The sequence below is a fragment of the Watersipora subatra genome, chromosome 4 (genome assembly GCF_963576615.1).
Source record: "Watersipora subatra chromosome 4, tzWatSuba1.1, whole genome shotgun sequence".
In the NCBI taxonomy this organism is placed as follows: domain Eukaryota; kingdom Metazoa; phylum Bryozoa; class Gymnolaemata; order Cheilostomatida; family Watersiporidae; genus Watersipora; species Watersipora subatra.
The window spans coordinates 3,233,369-3,254,789 of record NC_088711.1 but is presented as its reverse complement, the minus strand read 5'-3'; the positions used below and the strand labels follow the sequence as shown (position 1 = coordinate 3,254,789).

At 36.8% G+C, this 21,421-nt stretch overlaps 1 protein-coding gene across 1 annotated transcript; it reads right to left on the bottom strand.

The window, feature by feature from the left end:
• Positions 1 to 1,275: 1,275 nt before the first annotated feature.
• Positions 1,276 to 19,930, bottom strand: LOC137394793 (meiotic recombination protein REC114-like). The gene is made up of 4 exons (XM_068081560.1): positions 19,692 to 19,930; positions 15,565 to 15,648; positions 15,114 to 15,314; positions 1,276 to 1,511 (listed from the first exon to the last, which is right to left on the bottom strand). Exons 1-4 carry the CDS (start codon positions 19,839 to 19,841, stop codon positions 1,347 to 1,349), a joined length of 600 nt encoding a protein of 199 aa, XP_067937661.1. The 5' UTR covers positions 19,842 to 19,930; the 3' UTR covers positions 1,276 to 1,346.
• Positions 19,931 to 21,421: the final 1,491 nt, after the last annotated feature.

Sequence of the window (21,421 nt, the reverse complement as noted above, 5' to 3'; positions counted from 1 at the left end):
AAGCCTTTAATACCTTACAAACCCTATATGTTCTTAATCAGCTTGAGCTGCGAGGGTAGGGGAAGGTTTTAAGCCCATGAAAGTTTTAAGATTTGCGCTGTAAAATTCACTACGAAATTCTTTCCCCACTTCAAAGCATTATTTTTTGTTTCAAAATGATCCAAAAAACTCATGTTCATGGTGTTTCTAAATCTTTCAGTTAAATTCTCTGACCAAACAAGGCTTGGGGAAAAAGCCGTTCTTGCTCGCTAGAATGATGCTGTTGTTTCAATCAATGCCAAACTCTTTGACAACAACCTAATAAACACAAGAGCTACAAATTGGCTGACAATATGGCTGATCAATATCAAATTGTTAACTATCTAATAGAATATCTAAACGGCCAGCAGCCTGCCTCTTCATAATCTTATTTTGAAAAAAGAAGTCTTAGCTAATCTTCCTAGAGACTCAAACCCGCTAAAGCTTGGGAATGGGACTCGATTGGCAATTTAACAGAGAATGACCTATGTTTTAGAGGCACAATTTTGACAGGCAAATACAAAGGTAAAAATGTGTTCATTTTTTTCGTTTCTGATAGAATGTTTTGTTTCTCATTTCATTAGATCTACCATTTGAATTCCAGGGACTTCATTTTCCGATCCAAGTCAACTTTGCAATGGGTGTGAATAAGAGTCAAGTACAAGGCACTAAAAGGCAGTTTGCTTTATTGATTAAAAGATAGCTGGAGACAATGAGCGATTTTGGTGTCAAAGCTATAATCTCGTTTAGTTGCCACTACTTCTATTAAATTTAGCGATATATCGAATTACGATTACATCGATGTACAGCCTAAACAATGAACAATAAGAGAACCTCCATTCTATTTATACTCAACACACCATATTGTGACAATCTGAGCAAGATATTCAAACATTTATGTACTGCTACCTACCTTGTACAAAGGCTAAAACCTTTGTTAAATCTACATCTTGGTATTAAATAAGGTGTGTGGTAGCGTGTACAACTAGTAAAGAGACAATTACAGAATTCAAAGTTATTACAGAGCTATACATTTATGTATTAATAACTATAGCACAGTATTTGCAATGACTCAAAGTTGATGCTTAAAAATAATTATTTTAAACAGATTTAGAATAATATCACAGTGCATTGCATAGACAGATTCATATGTAGTTCCATCACCAGCAAGAGTTCCGCAAACTGCCACAAGTGCTAACAGTAACGCAAGTCTATTAGAGCAAGGCTTCGTTAGTGTTACAGGTTACTAGCAATAACACATTTAAATTGCAATGCAGAGTAATAATCACTGTTCGAAAATTATAAAAAAAACATTACTGAATGCTAAATTATTTGTTAGCAGTAACAGACTCCATAATCTTTTCCACCTCAGCAACGAAGGAAGGAAAATTGGGATCAATAATACAGAGCCTCACAAGAGTCTCTAAGCCTTCTGTTGGATAGTTACATGCTGCATAGGCTGATGGTAGGCTGTACTTCTTACCCAACACAGCCTAAAACATGAGATACCTAGGTAATTGTATAATAATGGTATAATACCACTAGTAGAAGTCAAAAGTGGTCCAACTTTAAAACAGCCAAGAGTGACTTTACATCTTGATAGACAAAAACCATCATTTTTATCCTATCACTGTTATCATCCTATCCTATTTTTATCCTGCTCGATGAAAAATGTATGTAGTAAAATGAAGGTTTTATGAATAGAACATACATGAGAATTTAAATTTGTAAAGGGGTTTATGTTCATAAATGACAAAAAAATATGTTAATGATTATTATTTTAAAAACAGTACAAAAGCAGATTCTTCAAATGTGTAACTATTCATAAAATACTACCATAAAAAAGTTTAGCGCAATGCAAATTAAATAATTTGAAGTTGTTTTCCTTATTGAACGGGAGAAAGACTCCAAAACATCAAACTTGTATGACCCTCATCAGTGTCAGCTTGTTAATGCGACTAATAATTGTCATCGACTTAAACCCTATGCAACTGACGTTTCACCATCTTTAAAATGACCACAATTTATAATATCTTTATAATGCATAGACATATTTAACATTGTGTAGAGTAGCGAATAGATGTGCCATTCTTGACAGTGCGGTATATTTACAATTATTTTATTCAATATCATAAACTTACTGTAGACTATATATGATAGTCTACAGCAAAAATATTTAAAGGATCATATAAATAATATTATATTTAATAGTTCAACTTTTGTATTCAGGCCGACTTACGACCAGTCAATGTGAACGCAACTACGTCGAATGCAGATGAAAACTTGTTCTTTAAGAATGATGCACAATTCTTGCTCCATTGCAAGTTGATGAGTGATTTCTCCAATGAGGCATTATTGGAATAAAGGTGCAAAACATAGAGAAATTATGTGGAGTATCAATTTTTTGCAACATGATCAGAAAAAGCTTATCATTGGTCATATCTTTTACTGCAGTAATATATACTGTAGCGAAATTGCCACGAATCGAGATGACAGCAGGTTTTGCGGTGGTTTAAACTGAACTGATCGTATTCTGGTAGATATGACTGTTTATTTTACTGATAGCCGGAATAGACCGTGAAGTCTACAAAAGTACATGTCACAATAAAACTACAGTGTAAAGTATAATAACATAAAACAAACATTATATAATTGACATGAAAGTCACATTAAAACAAAAGCATTCAATTTAGTCAAATAAAATACATATAGGTATATAATAAAACTGACCTTTTGCCTTCGTAGGCCTGCTAGTCTCTCACTTATAATTTTGTCACTTATTGATAATAAAACTTTTTGTGCTGGGTTACTTGCTGCCCACAGCACTAAAACTGCTACTGCGTGGCTAATCTGAAACTGGCATATATATATGTAAAAGCAAATATGAGTCAGCACGTACAATGTCACCATTAGGGAAACCAGTGGAAGTCGTTTAGAAAAACCGTTTCCAGTGCGGCAGCATGAGTATGTTTTAATAAGCAGTGTAATTATGGCATAACTGATATTTTAATGTGTTTCGGCAAGGTTAATAGGTTTCATGCGTGGCCCGGTGGTGGCAGCGAACTATAGACATTACAATGAACTGTAATTTGTGAGTGCATAGGAAATGGTACTACTAGCTGACTTTACACTTCACACTCCCACCTAAATTTGCATTTAATTTAAGATGAAGGGTGTTCAAGTTTTGTTTTGTATTATGTAAATATAATTGACCAGTAATATGAATTCACTATTTAAGTTGCATATGATCATACAATAAAATGGACTATAAGCAATTGAATAAATGTACTAGCTAACATTCTTAAGGTGACACAAGCAGAATCAGTTTCTGTACTGGTCTATCTATAACCTTTCTATTGTCGATAGGTTTTCCCTTAGCGTCCAGATCTGGTGTTGCAAGCATTACTGTCGCTTTTCTCACTCGTGAGTCAGCTCCGAAATGTAAGGCAACTATCTTGCCAGTTGACCAAAAGTTCCTGGGCTGGTTTTCGTCTATGATCAAAACAACATCTCCCACCTTGAGGTTTGGCTGCGGATGCTGCCATTTACTTCTCATCTCTATTTTGCTTAAATATTGACTGTTCCACATTTCCCAGAATTCTTGTGCTAGCTGTTGGGTTTTCCTATACATGTGCCTTCCATATAGCTCATCCGATGTGAATTCTCCTGGTGGTGGTAAAATATTCTGAGATTTGCCCGTCAGTAAATGGTTGATCGTTATAACTGGTTCGGTGTCCGTTGCACTTATGGTTGAGAGAGGCCTGTTGTTTATGGCTGCTGTAATTTCCATGAAGGCTGTTTGCAAACTTTCTGTGGTTAGTCGTCCGGAATACTTTGGAGTCATGCTATTGAGGATACTTCGGATTGTGCGTATTTGTCTTTCCCACAAGCCCCCCTGATGACTTGCTGAAGGCGTATTCATTTTGAACTGTATTTTGTTGTCTAATAAAAATTGTTTGGCTCTGGAGTCTTTCATTTCTAATAGATCCCTTTCTAGCTGATTTCTCCCACCAACGAAATTTGTGCCATTATCGCAGAATATTGTTCGTACTTGTCCTCTTATGGCTTGAAACCTTCTCAAAGCTTGCAAGAAACTATCAGTTGTCAAGTTGTCAATCAGTTCAATATGGATACCTCTGGTATAAGTACATGTGAACACTATGCCCCATCTTTTAATCTCTGACCTACGCTCTTTGACAAGAAAGTGACCAAATACGTCGAGCCCAACGTGAGTAAATGGCGGAGAAGGGCTGGTGCGTTCTTCAGGTAGCAATCCCATGATCTGCTCTGTCGGTCTGCTTCGCTGTAGACGGCACTTGACGCAGTTAAAAACAATTGATCTCGCTAGGGCTGTAGCTCCTGTGACCCAGTAGCCAGCTTGTCTGACTGCTGACACAGTCACATTAGTGCCTGAATGATGAGTGGACTGGTGAAAGTGGCTGATGAGCAGTTTGGCTAAGTCTGTTTTGGGAATGATTAGCGGCCGCTTTTCTTGAAAGGTTAAGATAGACATCGACCTACTATTGACTCGTAGCAATCCAGACTCATCAAGAAATGGTGTCAAACTGCGGATTTTGCTGTCCTTGTTGATTTGTTTCCCAGCTGCTAACTTCTTGATTTCTTGCAAATAAGTTGTTTGTTGTAGTAGTCGAACTATAGCTGTCTCAGCGTCTTGCATTTGCTCTACAGAAAGTTTCAACACTTTCTTCAAGCTCTTGTTTCTTAAAACGGATTGAACGTTTGCTATGGCTCTAACGAAACGTCTCCACGAGCTGAATTTCTTTGAAATTGTCTCAATGAAGGATTCTGAAGTACTTTTGGCCATTAGCGCTGTTTTAAGGATCTTTACCTCTGGGTCGTTTTTTAAAGTTTCTTGATAGTCTTTGTCACTCTTTACTTGTTCATCGATAGTAAGTTGCTGGAGAAAGGCTGGTCCTTTGTACCAATTGCTTGCTGCTAGTTGTTCGGCTGAAGCACCCCGTGATACAATGTCGGCTGGATTTTCAACTCCTGAGATATGGTACCACTGGTTGGGGTTGCTGCTCTCTCGGATCTCATTAACTCTGTTTGCTGTGAACATGCGGAATTGAGTATCACTGTTCTTAATATATCCCAAGGTGGTTGTAGAGTCTGACCAAAAGTATTCTTGGTCAATATGTGTCTGCAGCTCTGTTCTAATAAAGTTGGCAAGTCTCACCGCTTCCACTGCTGCTTGTAACTCTAAGCGAGGAATCGTTAGCCCTTTGACAGGTACTACTCTAGATTTGGCAGAGATCAGTGCAACGTGCACTCTTTGTTCTTTGTTGATAATCCTCAAATAGGCACAGGCACCAAACCCTTGCAAACTTGCATCACCAAAATAATGCAGCTCACTTCTGAGAGCCTCTCCAAAACCAGCTGGTTTTAGACACCTTGGTATTTTAATGTTTTGGAGTTGGTCAAAACCATCATTCCATTTTCTCCATTTTTCTTGTAAATCAGGGGATACGGTTTGGTCCCAACTTTTGTCCTCTTTACAAGACTGCTGCATCAAGATTTTTCCTTGAAGGGTAAAAGGTGCGATAAGACCAATAGGATCGTACAATTGGGATACAGAAGAAAGAATGCCCCTTTTAGTAGGTGGCTTCTCAGTCTTATTGTTAGTAAAAGTGAAGGTGTCACTGTCTGTGCACCATTCCAGGCCAAGTGTTCTTTCTGAAGGTAGCTTGTCTTTGTAGATGTCGAGTCCTTGCAAGTTCTTGCTTACTTCAGTGTTTGGGATGGTTTCAAGCACATTTCCCTTGTTGCTGAGAAACTTGTGCAAACGAAGGTTGACTTTTTTGCATATGCTCACTGCATTCTCGATCAAGTCTGTGGCTTCCTGTTCGGTTTTGACGCCAGTTATGCCATCATCTACATAAAAGTCATTTATGATGAACTTTGCTGCTTCGGGATATTTGTCTGAAGTCGGCTGCTACCTTGTTTAGAGCAAAGGTAGCTACTCCTGGAGAGCTTGTAGCTCCGAATAGATGTACAGTCATCCGATACTCTTTGACAGTCTGCAAATCAGCCTCTACCCACAAAAACCGTAAATAGTTTCTATCTTTTTCGTCGACTTTGAAATTGTGAAACATCTTCTGTATGTCGCATGATATGGCTATAGGTTCACGACGAAATCTTAATAAAATTCCACGCAAGCTGTTCATTTGGTCAGGCCCAGATAGCAGTTCTTCATTGAGACTTCTGTTTCCATACCTTGCACTGGCATCAAATACAACTCGAAGACTTCGCTTTTTAGGATGAAATACAGCGAAATGTGGTAAATACCATTTCTGCCCTTCAGGTGTGCTTCCGTCAGGCACAAGTTCTGCGTGTCCACTGTTTATCATATCCTGCATAAACTTGAAATACTCATTCTTTAGAATGGCATCACCCTGCAATCTTTTGATGAGCTGTTTAAGTCTTTTCAAGGCTTGAGACTTGTTGTTTGGCATGTATGGAGTAGTAGTAAAAGGTAATGGTAACGAAAGAGAACCATCATCTGTTGTTTTAGTTCCACTTTCTAGTATTTTCAGGAAGGTCATGTCATTTTGCGACATCTTTCTTTGGTCGTTTATGTCATGAAACTCATCGTTTTGTGAGGCGAAACAGCTCGATGGTAGTGCATCAGCACTTGGATTTCCTCCACATAGTGTCCAACCTAAAACTGTTCTCATAGCAAACGGCTCTGACGCATCTGCAATTATCGACTCATGTGGTGCTAATAGGTGAGAATTGTCTCGTCCAATCAGCATGTCTACAGCAAGGTCTAGCTTTGGTGAGATGAGGTGGGCGATATGACTCAAATGAGGTATGGATTTGGCTACCTTTTCGGTTGGTATTTGGTTCTCATTGTGAGGTATAGTTTTTTGCTCTAGCGCAACAATTGAAAAACTAGAGCTATCTGCTGCTGGTCCAGTTCCTTTAATGGAGAACTTATACTTCTTTCTGTACCTAGTTTCTTCTCCTGCCAAAGTACATATTGTAACCTTTTCTGGTTCACCATAAGATTTCAGCTTTATCTGATCTACAGCATTTTCTGTGATATATGTTGTGTCAGATCCATTGTCTAGTAACGCATAGACTGTCATTTCGCGTCCATTTCCTCATAAGATCGTTACTGGAAGAAGCATACTTAGTAGTCCGATTTGGTTGGGTTGTTTAGCCATAGCCACAATATGTTGCTTAGATGGTTGAGTTGAGTCTTTAGGGCTTGCTTGCGAGCTCTGAGCTACGGGTATTTTTTCTGTTTTGTTGTACTGCTGAGGCTTTTCACTTTCCCAATCGCTGCTTGATTTATGGAGACAATCTGGATGTGAACGTTTACAGACCTTGCACTTCCACCGATTAGAGCATTCATTGTGTTTGTGATTACCCTTTCCACAATGGAAACAGAGGTGATTTTCCTTAAAGAACTGTAAGGCTTCTTCGTATGTGGCCTTGACAAGCAAATTACACTGGGCTGTATGGTGATTGTATTGATCACACTTCTTGCAATACTTGGTTGATTGTTCTGCTGTCATGCTTTTCCTGTCTTTCGATGTTGAAGCTTGCAATGTTTGCAACTGCTTCGAATTTGCTCTTCTATTTAGCTCCGAAAACTTGTCACTGCGTGTACTTTCTTTGGTTCCCAAGATGTTAGCTGTTGAAGCTTCCTCATTAATGAATTCCTTGAATACGCTGAAGGGAGGGTAGTCATCATGGTCTTTTTCATACTTACGTATTTGGTACTTCCACTTGATCTTTAACCAGTCAGGCAGCTTCTCGAGCATTTCTTCGTTGCTTTCAGATTCATCAAGACTGTTCAAATGTGAGACTGTTGGTTTTGCGCTAAGTAAATGACTGAGAAAGTCTGCAAACTGTTGCAATGCTTGACCATCCCTGTTTCCTATTTTAGGCCAATCTTTGAGTTTTTTCTTCAGATGACGAGCTATGTTCACCTTTTTCCCAAATCGTTCTTGTAAGAGTTTTCTTGCTTCAGTATACGAATTTAATGAGTCATCCAGCAAAAAGCCTTCAACACATCGGCGGGCATCGCCACTGATAAACTTCTTGAGTATGCGCATCTTTCTAGCACTTGTTGTGATGCCTTCTGCGTCGAGAAATTCATCAAAATCGGATTCCCAATCTCTAAACTTCATCGGGTCGCCGTAGAAGATTGTCGGTTCAACTATAGTACGTTTTGTAATTTTTACTGCTTCTGTGATGGAGTTTGTTAGTCGTTCTAGAGCACCGTACTCCTGACTCGTGCTTGTGAGCTTTGGTGTCGATTCCTGTGAGAGGCGATTGCTTGCGTGTTGTGTTGGCGACGACTTCACAACTGACTTAGAGAGAACTGGCTGCTCATTTAAACTTCGAGAAGGAGATTGCATATCAATAGTTGTTGGCATCTCCACTTCTGCTGATTGGTCAAGTTCAACACTGAGTGGTTGACTAGTAACTCTTCTCAGTGTTGGGTTTAACCGTTCTTGAAATGCTCTTCTTGCTTCTGCTTGCCTCTTCCTTTGCTCCTCCAGCATTGCTAGCCGTCTCTCCATCTCTTGCTCTATTAAAGCTTTCTCCTCCTCTTCCTTAGCTTCGATCTCATCCAAAAGCCCATTTAATGATGCAACATTTTCTTCTCGCTCGCTGCGATAAATTGCTCTCAGGTTTTCAACTTGTTCATCTGTTTTATTATTACACAGAGTATAAAATTCTTCACAAAGCATTTGTATTTCACTACCATCATCTTTCTCAAGGTGAGACAAATAGGTATACAATGCATCATAATCAGTTCTGTCTATGCTAGGAAAACTCTTTTCAAAAGAATCTAGCTTTGAGCTAATCACACTGATTATTTCTGTCTTTAGTTGGCTGGCTTTATTCTGTTTACTTTTTTCAGATGGCTTTCTATAGCTTCGCTGTTTTACAACATCTATACTGCTCAAATGTGTCGTACTTTGTTCACTAGCTGCCATGCTTACAGATGGTGCCTCTGCACTTTCTGTTTCAGTTACATTTTCAAAAGAATTTGTGGCATGATTTTCTTCATCAGCCATCGTTACTCAACACGGTGGCACACCAAATATTATGTGTAAAATCAAAGTTTCTAATAGCTGTGATGAGTATTGCACCTGGTTAATTACTGCTGCTGCCAAATCTGCACGATATTACCCACAATTCCGCGACAGCAAACCACAAAATATGTAAGGATTGCGATGAGTTTGTGCCAATATTAATAGCCTATTAATTCATCTCACGCGCAAGCGACAATAGAACGGCTGACTAAACTTCTTCCACCGTAACCACAAACGCTGGTGACACTCTAGCTGCTTTTAACAATTAACGAACACAAATTTTCATATAACTGCCTTTCAGATTAGCCAGCACGGTTTACAATATGATTCTAAATAAATCAAAACCAAATTGTCTAAACAAAGACTGATAGCAAGCTTGTTCCAAGTTACTAAAACTGGAGTTGATTGCAAGTTTGAAAAGAAAGCTTGCAAAAACACTGATTGAAAAATAAGAATAGAAGTAAATTGCTTATCTGTTCCTGTTGAGGAGAGTTGGGATGCTGTGGTTTTCTGCTGATGCAATATGTAACTGCCTTTTGCTGAGTTGACTGCTTTAAGACGATAATGTCCTGTACTGATAAATGTTACGTATGCTGATTCTTTTGATATACTGATCGACTGCTGTGGTTCTTTCGTTCCACGAATAACTGATTGTTCAACAATTCTAACGATATGTCTCTTACGTTGAATAGCTGACTGTTTTCTGATGATCCAGAAGATTTGTTGCTTCTGTGCTGATTTACTGATTGTTTCTTATTCCACCATAGGATAAGACTTCACTGTAGCGAAATTGCCACGAATCGAGATGACAGCAGGTTTTGCGGTGGTTTAAACTGAACTGATCGTATTCTGGTAGATATGACTGTTTATTTTACTGATAGCCGGAATAGACCGTGAAGTCTACAAAAGTACATGTCACAATAAAACTACAGTGTAAAGTATAATAACATAAAACAAACATTATATAATTGACATGAAAGTCACATTAAAACAAAAGCATTCAATTTAGTCAAATAAAATACATATAGGTATATAATAAAACTGACCTTTTGCCTCCGTAGGCCTGCTAGTCTCTCACTTATAATTTTGTCACTTATTGATAATAAAACTTTTTGTGCTGGGTTACTTGCTGCCCACAGCACTAAAACTGCTACTGCGTGGCTAATCTGAAACTGGCGTATATATATGTAAAAGCAAATATGAGTCAGCACGTACAATGTCACCATTAGGGAAACCAGTGGAAGTCGTTTAGAAAAACCGTTTCCAGTGCGGCAGCATGAGTATGTTTTAATAAGCAGTGTAATTATGGCATAACTGATATTTTAATGTGTTTCGGCAAGGTTAATAGGTTTCATGCGTGGCCCGGTGGTGGCAGCGAACTATAGACATTACAATGAACTGTAATTTGTGAGTGCATAGGAAATGGTACTACTAGCTGACTTTACACTTCACAAGTTGATGAGTGATTTCTCCAATGAGGCATTATTGGAATAAAGGTGCAAAACATAGAGAAATTATGTGGAGTATCAATTTTTTGCAACATGATCAGAAAAAGCTTATCATTGGTCATATCTTTTACTGCAGTAATATATACAGTAGATGCTCCTACATCGTAAATAATCTGTTTCAGGAAGTTTTACGTTATAAAGATTTTGCATTATACGAACAGTAAAATACGTGTAAATTGCCTAATCCTAATCCAAGATCTTTCCAAATTCACCCCTTTGGCCATACAAAAAAGAAAAACCAGACTTACCTTTTTAATTTGTTGGCAGTATCGTAGCTGTAATATTACTAGGAATTCCCCTGTAATACAGCCCACGACCAAAGTGATAATGGAAAAAAGAAAGGGTACTGCTGGTTGTAGAAAAAGTAGTTGTCAGCAGGAATTGACAGAGTATAGTGTAAATGAGAGTTGTTCGAGATGATATAAAATACATTTGAGGGAGCACGACTCCAAAAAGGTGCAACTAACAATTTATTTTGGAGGTAATGTTGGGTTCAAGCCAGGTATATGAGTAATTGGTTAATTGTTGATATTACAGTTGTATTTGGTAGTGTAATATAAATAAATATATAAAAGTGAAAAAGTTCTATTTTAGAAGTGTAAGTATAGAAAAATGTTAGGAATGTTGTGAATGAAAAGCATATGGGGAACGTAAAGTTGTATATAAAGTAATAGAAATGGAATTATGGTATATGATATAGAATAATGTTGTAAATAGATTTATATGTAGGCCCTATATAAGTATATGTAAAGTATTTTGTATACGAACTAACATCAAAGGAAATATATAATAATAGAAATATCGAAAAGGAGACATATAAAGTGTTTAGAAAAAGTTCATATAGAAAATAATAGAAACAGTTTTGTTAGATAAGTGCAGTGTTCCGTTAAAGGTCGCGCAGTCTAGTCTCCTCTCTTTTACGTTGTAGGATTTGGTCATTGATAGCTAATCGAGTGATGCGCTTCCTAGCGAAGTTGTTAACAAGTAAGTCATTAATGTTTCGAACTAGAGAGACGGAAGAGTATAGCTCATATTGGAAAAAGTTCATTTCCTGTTACAACGGTAAAATATTGAGAGTTGGTTGGCGTAAGCCGATGAATAGTAACTTCAAGATCTTGTAATTGGATTTTACTGAAGGTGCGGAAATTTTTCAGTTTCCCTAATAATAGGGAAAAGTAGAGTTCAGTAAAATCTAATCTCAAGATTTTAAAGTTACTATTCTCAATATTTTACCGTTGTAACAGGAAACGAACTTTTTCCAATATGAACTATACTCTTCCTAGAGAGAAAGCAACAAACGGTATTCCAGTGGTAATTTAGGCCATAGACTGGTGACATGTGCACATTTTTCTCGTGAAATGCGCACGGTTCTACTATCTGTCGCACGGCTTTATGGGAGTTTTGTTAGCCGGTCTTAATTTTGATTAAAAAGTCTTGTCAGGTTTTAATGACGATTTTAGGCCAAATTAATCTTTCAAGTAATGTATAATCTGATCAGATGGGTAAGTTTTAGGATATTGTCGACGTTTTTAAAAGACTTGGTAACATTTTTAAATAGGTTTATGTGTTTTGTATCATTATTATACTTAAACGACTCCACAGAAAAATGGTTAAAGTTTTTGATGGGATTTCGGTACAAGAGTTTGGGTATGGATGTTGATGGATAATTTTCAGGAGTTGTGTGCACATATGCATTTATCATAAAGCTTCCAAACACACGCTTCGCTCGTGTTTGGTCGTGGGATTAGTTTGCATTGACAACTCTTCTCCTTTTTCTGATCAATTCCACTGGTTTAATAGATTATGATTGGTTAATTTTACAATAAGTTGATGGGAGCGCATAGTAGAACTAATAACAAATATTTTATACGTCTACATAGAGTAGAACAAAAATATTTATACTATAAAAATGTGGTACTACCAGTTCGTCGTCTATCTGTATCTAGGGGGGAGGGGGGTCAAGATTAGGATAAAAGATAACTTTCGGCGATACACTCAACTTGTGACATTTAGATTGGTAGACCCACGCAGTAACACCTGCACCAATCGATCGCCTTTAAGTATTTATGAACAATTGCGCAGCTACCTATTCTCTGCTTTGTCAATGCATCTGACGGTCACTCACGATGAAGTAAAATGTCATAGAAGTTGTATATATAATGCAATACATACGTTATTTTTTCTCACAAGTGGGGCGAGATATGTTACCATTCAAATCCAATTTGAATAGTTGCAACTACTTGGCACCTTACGTTATATGACATTTTTTACGTAGTACGAAGCAAAAACTTTGCATAAATTGTTTATATTATCTGGAATTGAAGTTATAGGAGGTACACGTAATAGAAGTGTCTACTGTATTTAACAGGGTATACAGGTTTACAAGGCTTACGGTTTTATTGAACTCCAGTTTGTTTTGGAGTGATGCGTTCATGTAACCTTGATGACAACTTGAAAGCAATGAACACATTCATTTTCAGACTAGGTTATCTGTAAATCAAATATTACAAGTACAGTCAAACATGGATAGCTCGAACTTCACGGGACCGAGCGAAAGTGATCAAGTTATCAGAGCGTTCGAGTTATCAGAGCGTTCAAGTTATCAGAGCACTGTCACAAGTCCATGTATTTATTTATTAGTAGATATATGCACATATACTAGAGGTAGAACGAGACAGGTTTTTTAAGTTCGAGACGAGACTCGAGACACTGTCTTGTAAAAATTCGAGACTCGAGACACGAGACAGTAAAATAATGAGCATTTGGTGATGATTTTACTACACAAGTACTAGCTACTTGGTATATATAAAATTGATAAAACTCTTTTTAAATTGAATTTTCACCTGGTGTAAATGATTTAAATACAACATTTTAATAGTGATATAAATAAATAAAGGTGACACAAACAGCTCTAAAATACCGAAGTTATATATTCTAAGAATCTTTAGCTTGATTGATCATAATTATTATAAACATATTGCTTTGTACATGTATATTTTTACCATCTATTGAATAGGTCTTACTTTTTAATGTAATGTGTAATGAAACCGATAGCCGTCACTCTACAAAGAAATACCGCAACTAAAAGAACACACGATAACACTTTCATTCTTATCGTTTGATTAATGTTAAGTGTTGTTTGTGTATTAACTGTAGTATGTGAATTATATTTAAATTGTACTCATGAAACTATATTAATTACTGTATACATGTACATGTATATTCTTATATTGAACTAACAATAACTTCATTGTTAACCGAACACGGACTATGGTCGACACGGCCTTTCGTTCGTTTCTCCATGTCCAGGCAAGTTTTACCCGCGATTGGTAGTATATAAAAGAGGCCCGAATTTTATGAAGGGCAGTTGTTTAGACACGATACACAGATTAGTGTTTAGACACGATACGATAAAATACAGACATTTTACCCGCAAAGTCTTATTTATTAAATTGGATTATCCGAAGGGTAATTAGATACGACCCGGTATCTGTTTTAAGGACACAGAACCGAACTACAATATATTAACAGGGCCGTTGTCCGGACTACATGATTAGACTCGGTGGCCAACATAATCAATAGCAACAGGTAGTAACGGACCGGGTATAACTTTTAAGGCAGTTGCCCGCAATCCATTACAATATATGGAGTTGTTGCTACCACAAGAAGCCATGTTTTAACAACCGTGCGCGGGCGCTTTAGTTCTATTTCCTGTCTCGAGTTTGGCAATGGTTAAGTCGAGACGAGACCGATACAAGACAGGTCAATACTCGAGACGTCTCGTGTCTCGTTCCACCTCTAACATATACAAACTATAATAGAAATCAAAAGCATAAATGGCTTGTTTCAAATTAAATGCTTCTAATGTAAAGTTTAAAACTTTTTTATCAAAAAGTATAGGAAATTTTTCTATCACTTGAGATTGTTTTGTTGTTTGAGGTGATGTTATTGCCAGGACGTTTTTTAGATTGAAATTGGCAAAACTTGATCGTTGTTGAAATGCTCAGAAGAAAAGACATTCTTTTCTTTTGAGCGTTTTAACCGAGATCAATTTTGCCGATTTTTTTTAAAGTTTATGCGAAGGTCACCTCACTTTTCCATGCTTCCGACAAGCTATCGCTAAGCGGATGTTTGGTAAAAATCAAAATTCACCAAACCTTTAGAAAAGTCGTTGACAAAAATATTTTGCCGACGGTGGTAATAACGACGCCTATGATTTACGAAAAGTTGAGGTTTACCTCTATGACTTGGAATAAAGTGATTTTCTAAAGCGATAACAAACGTCTCGGTAGACGTTGGGCAAAAAACTGTTCGAGTTAACAGAGTTGAGGTCGAGTTATCTATAGCAATTTATCATTACGTGGGAACGGACCAAAGAAACCGTTCGAGTTAACCATGTGTTCGAGCTATCCGTGGGCAAGTTATCCATGTTTGACTGTATTTTATTATTAGTCTTTACCAGTGAGTCGATTATGATTGGTTACCTGATTATGAGCTACATGTAATTGGTTACCTGAGCAAAGACATCCTGTGAAACTTGTCCAGTTAAACACTGAGTGGGTTCAAGCTCCATCGGCTGGCTCTGCTGACAGTGGGCATCTAGCTTAGCAACAGTTAAGTACTGTCGGAGCACCTGCGCCACTTCATCACATATCTCCAAAGAGCTCTTCCGCACCGTAGCCTTAAACTTTAATCTAAACTTTCGTGACAAATCCTGTAACAAAGTTGACTTGTTGCAAAAAACTGTAAAAAAGACTTTACAATACACTTATAATATACAAAATATAACAATATTTATTTTATTATCAAAAACGTGCGACTAGGTGTCTCTTTGCACTGTGAGCACAGATAATTGCTTAAAAAAATACAACGAGGCAATGGTTATCCTGCCTCGACTGTATTCAACACTTCGTGGCCTTTGGTAGTGTCTTATTTCAAGACTTGGGAATCTAAAAATTGCTCACCTTGACTCTATGAAGGAGTAAAAGACTATCTCCCTTCTGATAACACTTTAGCCATGTTGTAGGATTGAACAAGCTGAAGCTTTCCTGTTAGCATAAGAAAAGCCATCAATTCATAGAACCTTGCCAAGCTAACACCACAACTCTAGCGAACAATTTCTAGCTGGCTTTGTCTAGATTAGGAAATTGCTTTAAACCTGATAAAATCTGAATATGTAAAAACGTAACTATGAATCGGTTGTTATTGAAAAACATCACCGAAATCCATTCAAGCCATTCATTTGCCAATTTGCCAACTTCGTGAACTGCCAAAAGGCTATACTCTATGCGCAGCCTATATTCACTTGTAACGATTACAATCTAGCAATGAAATATCTGCTTGATCACTGGATTGAACTTGCAACATCCAAGTCGCAAGTCTACCAACAAGCACGCATAACCACAAGACTGAGCCATTTTTATCACACCAGTCGCTCTTACCATCTACTGTACATCATTTTTGGCGATCGCACGCGCTAAATTATTAATTAATACAGTGCGCCCTCGGGTTACGATGCTCTCGGGTTACGATGCCCTCGAGTCACGATGCCCTCGGGTTACGATGCCCATGTGAAAAGATTTTTTTGTTTTACAATATGGAACACGATGTTTTTTGTCTTCACCGTTTTTGTCTTTTCCGCCATATATCAACAACAATTTTTTCTTAAAATTCAAATTGGACACTCAGTTTACTGATTATGACAAACTGCCGATGTGCTATTCCCGAAATCCGTTACACAACGCCTAAATGAGATATGATGCTTGCTTGCTCTCTATCTCACTTTCTCATTTCAGCGTTATTCATTATACGTTATAGTGAAAACGAAAACCGAAAACAAATAAGTGATATAATTTTAGCCTATGACCAAGTTGAGGTTTATCGTAATAACATACATACTAGAACTTTGCTTTCTAAGAAGTATGTGTTTAAAAAGCTACATTCCTTGAAGTTAGATAAGGTAGTACATTGTAATGTTACATTTTCTTGCAGATCATAACCAATAAATACACCCAAGTTACTGTAGGTAACTATAACTACTAAGGTTAACATATATCATCTTGTTACTAATTTTTAATATGTACAGAGGTCTATCAAATTTTGATGATTTTTACCAAGGGGTGTTTGCATTAGATAGTTACCATAGGTCTCTATACCACTCTATATGACGTTTTCGCTTTATGATGCCATCACTAAAACGAATTAAAATCATATAATTGTATACCAAATCATTTTTCATTGTAATCGTAGCAAAACAGACGTTATTTAGCCATTAATTGCTAATTATTTCACATTTACATTTAAACACCTTTACAGCTGTTTTATTTTTATTTCTCATTTCTACTGCACGAAACGCTTTTCTCATGATATGAAATTTGAAAGTTAGAACAGTAACTGTTGTTAAATGTTAAATAAAAATAAATTTTCTGTGCAAAATCTCTTTTATGACCTGGGCATATAGTATATATATACAATTATGTATACATACTTGTATATGTATACATAAACAAGTATGTATATGTATGTGAAACAAGTAAATATAGTAAGTATATAGTAAGTATGTGTACATATACAATTATGTATACATACGTATTTATAGCATTTTGAGGGAAGTCTGGGCATGTCTTTTTTTAGTAAAATATTTTACAGCGCGCTAGGTGAAGCGTGGATATTTTAGCCAATCACCATTCAAGATTGGCAGGAGTGATAAATATGTGCACAATTATTTCATAGTATAGCAAGTAGGTCATTTGGTGTAGGGGATACATTTTCTTCACATTGTCTATAGCTCTAACGAACGAGATGATTACTCTCCAGGCAATACATGCATGCTTCTCCCTTAAATCTGGCGAGCAGATATCACCATTAAAAGACTGAACTTCACTGTGAACATTGGCTTAATGTTGTATGATGCAAATGAAAATATTTTAATTTGCCTGCCTGGCGTGAACCTTATTTACGATTAGCTCCATGTATGAATTTGCCATATTACTACACATTTTAAATAAAGATTTGTTTCTACACCTGAGTAATTTCTAACCTACAACGTTCAAAGTTTCTCAGAAAATAGCAGTTTCGTAAGTGAAAGAGTGCTGGTGAAAAGTACCACAAAAGGTAAGAATGTTTCAGAAATATATAAGCTAAGTTAATTTAAACTTTATTTAGTCCATGTTAGAATAAGTTGTGGATAAAATCTCAATCACATCCTCTACCTTTAAACCTATGCATCACCGTCAATCACTTCCTCTACCTTTAAACCTATGCATCACCGTCAATCACCTCCTCTACCTTTAAACCTATGCATCACCGTCAATCACCTCCTCTACCTTTAAACCTATGCATCACCATCAATCGCCTCCTCTACCTTTAAACCTATGCACCACCATCAATCACTTCCTCTACCTTTAAACCTATGCATCACCGTCAATCACCTCCTCTACCTTTAAACCTATGCACCACCATCAATCACTTCCTCTACCTTTAAACCTATGCACCACCATGAATCACCTCCTCTACCTTTAAACCTATGCATCACCGTCAATCACCTCCTCTACCTTTAAACCTATGCATCACCGTCAATCACCTCCTCTACCTTTAAACCTATGCATCACCGTCAATCACCTCCTCTACCTTTAAACCTATGCATCACCGTCAATCACCTCCTCTACCTTTAAACCTATGCATCACCGTCAATCACCTCCTCTACCTTTAAACCTATGCATCACCGTCAATCACCTCCTCTACCTTTAAACCTATGCATCACCGTCAATCACCTCCTCTACCTTTAAACCTATGCATCACCGTCAATCACCTCCTCTACCTTTAAACCTATGCATCACCGTCAATCACCTCCTCTACCTTTAAAACTATGCATCACCATCAATCACCTCCTCTACCTTTAAACCTATGCACCACCATCAATCACCTCCTCTACCTTTAAACCTATGCACCACCGTCAATCACCTCCTCTACCTTTAAACCTATGCATCACCATCAATCACCTCCTCTACCTTTAAACCTATGCACCACCATGAATCACCTCCTCTACCTTTAAACCTATGCATCACCATCCATCACCTCCTCTACTTTAAAACCTATGCACCACCATGAATCACCTCCTCTACCTTTAAACCTATGCATCACCATCAATCACCTCCTCTACCTTTAAACCTATGCACCACCATCAATCACCTCCTCTACCTTTAAACCTATGCACCACCGTCAATCACCTCCTCTACCTTTAAACTTATGCATCACCATCAATCACCTCCTCTACCTTTAAACCTATGCATCACCATCAATCACCTCCTCTACCTTTAAACCTATGCACCACCATGAATCACCTCCTCTACCTTTAAACCTATGCACCACCATGAATCACCTCCTCTACCTTTAAACCTATGCATCACCATCCATCACCTCCTCTACTTTAAAACCTATGCACCACCATCAATCCCCTCCTCTACCTTTGAACCTATGCATCACCATGAATCACCTCCTCTACCTTTGAACCTATGCATCACCATCAACACATCCGTTAGGATTTCTCAAAGATAAAACAACAATAACAGTACCTTTAATTTTTATTATTTGTTAGTTTTAAAAATTGATAAGTTCTTATATTTGAATCATTACTTCATTTTATAATGCATTTGTTGTAATACAATGTTTTGTTTAATTACCTACAATATTTATTAGTATGTTTCCAACAGTTTTACGGATGTGGCGTAAATTCTAGCAGTCCTGTATGAATACTTGCTCCAACATTTGACGTATTAAGCAGATCTCAGAAGGAATTATTTTGTGTGTAGAAAATTGACTGTAATGTTTTTGACGTTAGTTAGTATACTTTTTGATTTATAATTGTGAGTTTTTAATTTGTTTGTGATTTGTCTTTTAAGCAATTTTATGCCAATTATTCTTTTCAGGAATTACGAGGCATGTCAGGTAGTTTTACACCCTCAAATTGAGGACTGTGGTATATGAGTTACTCATAAGTGCTAAAGATATTAACATATCATGTATAAGAAAATTTTAGAATAAATTTAAATTGCCTATTTTCATATATACATCCAGTAAAATAAAAAAGTACCAAAACTGTAGATTCTGAAGAGATGAGGAACTTCCTTGAAGCCAAGATCTTTACGCTATGGCCTTTATTCTCTATGGTAGACCAGCCATTCTGAACTTGCGTATCAAACTTGCCATATCGCTCTAGCTCCCAGTCATGGACGATGTCCATCTTCAAAGTTCTTAAAGCCTAGAGAGAGAGATTTGATTGATTGAAAAAACATTGATATGCTTTTAAAAAATGAGAATAAAAAACTTTGTTGTGCTGCATTAGTTTTGCTGCTTTCTTTAACGAGATACTTTGTAGTGAGTATTTTTAATCAAAACCATAAAATCTATTCAAATAGAGGTTTTTTATGTACAAGATTTGACACTTTGTATCAGTTATCAGCCATATAGTTTCCCAAATTGCTTTTTATTGTTTGACAGCAGCTAACCCCAGTTGAGCATTGATGAGCTTCTTGTATAAGCTGCTGTGTCACTAGCAACAGGCATATGACATGGTTGAAAATGCTGGAATTTCCAAATCTTCAAATCTCACCCTACCATTCAACAGCAAAAAGTTTTCTCTTAGATCATACAACACTGAATTGCTGCTAAACACGTGTGATATTGAAATCATAACAGGCTAGCATGAGTAAAAAAACTGCCAGATATTGCAAACAGTCTAAACAATAAGCATGTGTGTTTGAAGCACAAGATTTTGGGGCGCCTTATTGAAGAACAATTTCAATTGATCCTAAAAAGCAAGGCATACGATTTAGGTTTATTACTCCCTGCAACAGAATTATTTTTGTCAATGCATCAAATTGCAAAATCTGTCAGATGAGGGCTGGCTGACTGTGTGTAAGTGGAGAAGTGAGCTATATCCAATTATCTTCCAAGTATGACATAGAGGATCAATCGAGTCATTTTATTATACACTATACAAGTAGATATACAGCAGCCATCTTACGAAGAATAAAGCTGACTAGAAAACTATAACATGTTTTCCAGTCATGTTAACAAGAGAAATAAAACACACCAACATCCAAACAATTACTAGAAATTCATGAGAACTTTGGGTTCTATTCGATATGCCAAAAGTTTGTACTTAAAAATGATAATAAGTTAATGCATTCAACTTAAACTTTAAAGCAAGTTGTTATGACGATTAGTCACATAATAAAACAAAGTTGCGAAAGTGTCTGAACTTGAAACAATGTTTTCATGGATAGTTATAGATTCTGGGTGACATAAAATTTTACTGAGAACTTTATGTAGCAAGATATAACAAACACTTGTTGGAACAAGTTTATTGAGGTTAGGAAAAGTCAATTGTTTACAAAACAATTAATGCCTCTTAGAGTCAAGTTGGCAAGACATTTATACTTATTTTCATTAAAAACTGTTATTCAACAAGATGAACATGATTTCTGTATTAGCAAGTATCTGTGTAAAACATACATGCAAGAATTACTATTGACTTTATCTCATTTTCTGATCAGCGCTGGTCCATTTTATGCCTTAAATCCAATAATTATTCAACTCTATCCTAACCGTTTTAACAATGCTTTCTGTACATCCCATTTTCTGCCAGGTGAAAATAATTAAGGTATTTTACTTTTTGATTTGGCCTGGGAAAACTTTAAAAATGCCTAATACCAATAATTTCCTGAGGCTACCTAATCATAGCTGACTTCTTTATCACTCACTCAACTGTCACAGCAAAAGGCTTTTTAGCTTAAGCAGAAATTTATAACAAATAGAAAT